General features: G+C 37.4%; 1 protein-coding gene across 1 annotated transcript in view; it reads left to right on the forward strand.

Moving 5' to 3' along the window:
• Window positions 1-4,141, forward strand: part of LOC138683277 (BDNF/NT-3 growth factors receptor-like) — a 217,751-nt gene extending 213,610 nt beyond the window's left edge. Inside the window, exon 17 of the mRNA XM_069774874.1 lies at window positions 342-4,141. Within this exon, the coding sequence (XP_069630975.1) occupies window positions 342-527 (186 nt within the window). The 3' untranslated portion in view covers window positions 528-4,141. The remainder of the gene's footprint in view (window positions 1-341) is intronic.
• Window positions 4,142-6,883: the final 2,742 nt, after the last annotated feature.

Consider the following 6,883-nt stretch of genomic DNA (forward strand, 5'->3'; position numbering starts at 1 on the left):
GAAACAGTTTACTTCTGAGACGAGGTGAGATTGATAGACAGGTAGGGAAGGTATGGTATTGCTTCCCTACCACCATTCCCTCATGAATGGAAGAGGTAACACGGGTTAACATAACATCACATCGGTCAAGGTATTGCTCCTTGACATCCTACATTATGGTGATTTTTCCAGATCATATCCCACTGCCTGTACATCTACCTAGAAATGCAGCTCTTTTGCAGAGGTGGCCAGGTGACTGCCACCAGTGAGGCTGCTGTGGCTATTAGCAGCTAACTCTTCCATGGGTGAGGCCTATGTAAATGGCATGGCTACACTGATCCTTTCCTTGTGATTTCTCATAGGTGATTGAGTGCATCACCCAGGGCCGAGTGCTGCAGCGACCTCGCACGTGCCCCAAGGAAGTATATGAGTTGATGCTGGGCTGTTGGCAAAGGGAGCCTCACATGAGGCTCAACATCAAAGAAATCCATTCCCTCCTCCAGAACTTGGCTAAGGCATCTCCAGTTTACCTGGATATTTTAAGCTAAAACATCCTAGCATTTCTTCTTATGGTCCGCGTGAATGAATGTGTTCAACTGCCACTGAACTCCATTAAAATGTGTTCTTAACTTTGATAGTATTAATGATAAAGATATGGAGAAGCTTTCAAAGGGCAAGCAATGTGCACTTCTCCATCTATAGACACAGTATTGACTTTTTAGACATTACTGAAACATATCTTCACTCTCTCTCTCTTTCAGTTTCTATCATTTTTCCTCTCTCTAATCAATTTGGCTTCTGCATTATTGTAACTCTGCGTAGACAAAGGCCTTAAAAACTTGATCTGTTATATCAGTTGACTCTCCAGTTAGCCCACCACAACTAACAATGCCTTGTTGTATTCATGCCTTTGATGTGGATGAAAAAAGGGAAAAATATATTTGATTCAAACTTTGATTTCTGCTGTACAGATACTGAGGGTCTCTTTGTATTCACCTCAATTTTTTTGCTTCAGCACGTGGGTGGAAAAAGACTAACATTCTCTACACAAAGCATATTTCTTGCACAGACAAAGCTAGATGGAATGAAAACAGTATTTATGTGATCCACTATCTGAAGGAACTATGGGATCAGATGGCATCCAACCCCACTAAAAAAACACTGAAACAATTTGATGGAAGGCAAGAGGTGGTTTAGCACTTTCCTTGGACAATCTTTCTGAGGAGTAAAGGGATTGTTCGAGGAGGTGTATGGCCAGAATTTTTCATTGCCAGATACAAGTCTACAGTAAAAGGGAAAAAGATATTGTCTGTACTGCACACAATTATATTACAAAATAATGAACAAAGCACATGCCCTTATTTTGTCTTCTGGTAGGATACTGGCATGCCACTGGTATAAAAATGTTCTCCAGCTAGTCTTTGGTAATAAAGGCTGAAGCTAGGCTTATTAATGTACAGGATTAATTTCAGGATCAAGTGTTTAAACTAAGGATTTTGTTAAGATAGGGCAAGCTATAGATGCTGGGGCAGGTGTATCTCATATGGTGCTTGTCCAGCAGCATATTCCTTCCTCAATATTTTTTTTTTTTTTTAACTGTGCAAGCAAAACTGTGCATGATATTTGTTGATTAATGCCCTTTGTACAGAAATTAATCTCTCATCTTGTAGTACACCCTTGTAATAATTCATATATATATATAAAACTCATATAGCTAACTCATAATAGCATAAATGATATTTCATTAGAAGGAGTTAATGGAGGACACATTTACAATGCTACAGATACAATAGACTGATATTACATGAATAATCTAAAGCACAGAGATCACTGGTTATGTTTGAACCATGGTGGGGGATAGAGTGAGATTCCTCGACAAAATAAATATGACTCTGAGATTATGGCTTACTTTTCGGAGTGCAAAGACCCTGAATTCAGCATCATGTTTGTCGATGCTAGTGCTGTCATTCCCAACATCCACTATTAACAAAATTATTTGGTTTTGATTGGATGGGCACTGTACATGTACAGCATTTGCATGGCCACTGTGTTGATGACAAATGCATGGGTATACCTGTTGTTTTTCAAACTGGAAATTGAAGGTTTCAAATTTAGAGGTAGGATTATTTTTAATATGAATTCTTACAAATGAAAACCTACCTTACCTAGTCCTCAAGACTTTTGCCTCCCTCTGTGAAAGGGCATTGCTAAAAAAAGTGATCTTTCTTTTCTTTTTCTCTTTTTGTTTTTTTTCTTATTGACATGAGACAGATCAAAATAGTCCTTCATCTTTGTGTTGGGAGTATTGTAGTTAATAAATTAAGCATTTTATTTTTGCAAGTGTTCCCATAATATTCTTAATATATAATATTAATATATAATAAAATATATAATTTGATTGCATATATTATTTATTGAGGCACTTTAGGTTTTTCCTTTGGAAGCTTTTAGAGATAGCTCATAAATATTTTGAACATTTTCAAATGAAAATAGTTCACTGGACAGTGGTGGATTTTTACCCTTCTCAATGTCATTGAAAAGGCAGTATTAAAAATAAACATGAGAATATAACTATAAAGCCATACTCAGTTTTTCTTTAATAAACTAGATGTTATTTCTTAACCAGTACTGAACTGGAAACACACTAAAAGTCTAAGGAAGATTCCTACAAAATTGCCCTTAAAATTTTACTAGACTGTCTTAGAAGTTCACATAGAAAGCTAGATAAAGACTGAGCATTCAGTGAAACTCATTCTCTTGAGAATCTGATTTTTATGTTTTAAAGGAATTTGCAAATAATTTTCAACATAACAGCAGTGAAGGAAGGTGTCAGAGTCTGCTGATACTGTGCAGTAGGAAAGGGTTGCAGGTGGTGGAAGGGGAGGTGTTAAGCTTCTGCCTGCTGTATTCTGTTTTAGTTTGTTATGAGCTTAATAAAAAGGTATCTGAGATGCTTCTGTTGCAACGCAGGCTCCAGCCTGAAAGAAAACATGTGGGTTTTGCAAGCACTAAAAGAATGTAGACTCACAAAAAAAACCAACAAAACCCAAACCCAACAAACCCCTGAAATTGTACTTAGTGGCATCTTATTTTTTATTTACTAGTGAGACTGAGTCATTTTAGAGAATAGCTAATGTTACAATGCATTGTGCAATAACGTAGCAGTATGTTAAACTTCTAAAGGACCAAATGTTCTACAAAGCCACCAGTATGGATAACCTTAAGCTATATCATTACTCCTCTTTATCATGTATAAAAGGTATAATCGGAGTAGACAAGCTATTAACTGTAGTTATACATATTTTGCATTTTTTCATTAAAAGGTAATATATATGTATAAATTTACATACATCTACATTACTACAAATGATAATTAGTACTATTAATAAATTAATAAAGTCTGCTGAGTGACCAAAATAATTTTTTTTCTTTTTATATTTATTTTTCTATGTTTGTGAAATTCAACTTTTTAAATTGGTGTGCATCAGAGGAAGTGCTAAAATGCCAGAGATATAACAACAAGCACTTTTTCCCCCAAATGACTGCTTAAAAACATTTCTTCCCTTCCCATCTCACTTGCTGATTTCTCACAAGGAAATGAACTGAACTCCAAAAGCAGTTTGATTTACTGTCATTTCTGGGTTTGTGCTATTGCTTTTTTATTGTCCCAGAATAGCAGTGCAGCTTCGTTAGCATTTTATAATTGTCTACAGTAATGAAATAATTCCAAGACTATTCAGACTGCAGCACTACTTGCAAGACAATGGTGGGAATGCCAAAATTCAGCAGTAATAATAGCAGCATTTGTGCTATCCCCCCCCCCCCCCACACACACCTTTTTGAGAGATTGTTTCTGTTGTGGCTGATGTAGACATTTACAAAACACTTTGAAAAGAAATGAAATAACCCAATAAAATGATCAGGTCACTGGATGGCTAAGGTACAATGGGAATGTGTTATAACAAGACTATCTCTGGGTTGTTGCGGCCTGTAAATTAATTCAAATGCTGCTATAAAATGTGAGAGAGAGGAGTGGGGAAGGGCAGGGGATCAGATCAGGGTTTCTAATAAAACATGAAGGTTTTGATAGCACAGGAAGTTGTATTTTCTTGTTGTCAGGGCTAAGATGAACAAGTGCTGCTTTGAATCAAGAGGTCCTTGAAAAGCCTTAGTTAAAACACTTGTGGGTTGTTTTCGTGTGTGTGTGTTACTATAATTAATCACAAATATGAAGCAAAAATAAAAAGTGTACATGTTTCAGGGAAAAAATGTGAATTTCACAATAGCAACAAAGTGACTATTTTGCCATCTTTTAAACATATATCTCAGGAGAAGAAAAAGGAAATGCTGGGTACATTATTTTACCATCTATGCATTCTAGACCAGGTCTATGGGGTTTGGGTTTTTTTGCTTGTAGAAGGCTCTGAGTGACAGCCAGCTGGTATTTTATAAACACTGAATACTTTGGGCAAGGATAACAGAAACTGCTAGTAGTGGGGCTGTTTGATAGAAATATGTAAGAAAACAGATCAAATCAAATCTTTAGAGGCCTATATCTTGCAGCTTATATGTATCATTCTAGTAACTTAAAGAAAAGCAGCTAAGAATGTTTTATATACAAGTAATTTAATTCAACACTGATGTTTAATTACATCACCAATAGAGATAGAATCAATTAATTATGAAATATTTGTCCCAGCCCTGCCCTCCACCTATACTTTATGTATATACATATATTTCTAGATCTCTCTTGCTTTGTCATGAGAGAGAGAGAGATATCTACATATAAATATAGATCTCCATATTGTCACCAAACTGTGACCTGGTGTGTAGTGCTATTTTTCTCCTTTCTTTTTTCTTTTTCTTTTCTTAATGTGATGTCTCTGTGGAAATATTTAGTGGTTCTTGTTTTGCAGTTTGCTATAGCAAGGCTTATTTTGAAGTGATGCTTATGTATCAGTGTTAAAAGTTTTGTTTGTGAATCATGTGACCAGTTTCTCTTGACATGACATGGAAAGTCTCTTGTGTTATAGTGTATTCAATAAAAATGACATCTTACAATAAACAGTGTCATCCAAAAGAAAGATACAATGATTACTTTAAAAGACATACAATTTTCATGAAGTGCTGTGTGCTATTTTCTTTTTTTTTAAATATATTTGTTTACCTCCATTCCTTTTGAAAAGGATGAAATATATCTACTATATCTACTAAGGTTCCTTTGGCTCCCCGTCTCAATATACCTTAACACTCAGTCCATCCCCTTCATCCTCCAGGAGCAGAAAAAACAAGGGGTGAATTACCCCCACATAACACACTCCAGTCCAATTTGCTGCTAGCAGTTTGTAGGCACATTGGTCACACACCCAATAGTGACCCTTTAAGGCTCATGCGCCATTTTCAAACCAACCAGTAGGTGTCCATGGTGACTGGAAATATGTTGAATTACCTACTCCCAGAGGATGATCTGACAGACCGTTCATCAACAACTTGTCCACGGTTTTTCCCACTTCCTCCGTGGTGCCCCAACAGATAGGAAGTCCATCTGGACCTATGCTCAAATGTCCCTGACAGTGGTCTTTATTATCACTTGACCACCAAATTTGAGTCCCATCAGGGAGACAAGAATATGTTTTATCAGTGAGTCTGCATTTCCAGGCACCGGAACCACGGTGCCAAAAGCAGGTAACATTAAGACCGTTATTAGACTGATTAGTGGAAGACCAAAAATGAGAAAACTGTTTCCTGTGCCCTGTTTGATTCACCCAAGCCCATCCGGGCCAGCGAGGTACAAAATTTGGAGAACTGGAACTCAAGAGGCGACAATATGCCTGGTCATCCCTTTCTGGCAGTGACACGGCTGCCCCATGGTTTGAACAATCAATTGGTCTACAACCGTCAGTGAGGCAATGGTTGTCATAAGTATAGGTCCAGTTGCACTTGCTATTTCCCACAGGGATACCACCTTTCTGTGTTTGGTTCAAGCAATATTCACCTTGGACTGGGTATTGTATTGTCCAGGGCTGTGTGTCTTCACCCCAGTAAGAATCATTTTTGACCTCACTGTAATTACTCACTAACCATTCAGGGGAAACAGGGACAGCAGTCCATGGCCAGCTTTCCAAACTTAAGGGCCCATCACATACCCAACAATTTGTCAGATTAAAAGTGTTGGCCACTTGCTGGCCTAGAGCCATAAATTCATTTTGCCACAACAAGTCAAAAAGGGGGGGGGGGCGTGCAAGAGTTCCCCCAAATATTAAAGGCAGCGACAAGAGTTGACCAAAACAACATCTGCGGTAGTATGCCAAACATCCTATAAATATTAACAAAACAGTCACTGACAAAACCACACAAACAATCAACAGCTTCATGTATTCCTTCAGGCAGGCTCTAGAGTCTTCACCTGAAAGAGAAAAGAAAAACAGGCTTGGTTCATCCTAAGGAACCAAAAGCAAATTGTTATTAGAAGGAAGGAATAATCCACCTGGTATTGATTTTATGTTCTTTTCCATGAGCATCTTTTGCTTTCCAAGCATATTTATTCATCGGGGTTTCCAGTACCAGAGGTACAGCCCTCACTGTAGGGAGTTCAACTAAGACTGACAGATACCTTTCCACACAGAGGCTCTCGGGGCCACCCTGTCAGGGGGAAGAGTCCCCGCCAACACTGTTTTGATTACTTTAAATGAGCGTCTAAGCACTCTTGATTATTGCTGCTACAAACAGCCTTGGCTTGGAAGATGCATGTATCATACATATAATTATACATATATATATATATAATGAATTGTATCATAATACCTAATACGCATCACATATTACTATTGATATGTGACAGTATATAATTAAACAATATTGTTTCATAAAAACTTTTATTAACTCGGTAGGCCTACACTATAAA

This window comes from Haliaeetus albicilla, chromosome W (assembly GCF_947461875.1).
Source record: "Haliaeetus albicilla chromosome W, bHalAlb1.1, whole genome shotgun sequence".
NCBI lineage: Eukaryota > Metazoa > Chordata > Aves > Accipitriformes > Accipitridae > Haliaeetus > Haliaeetus albicilla.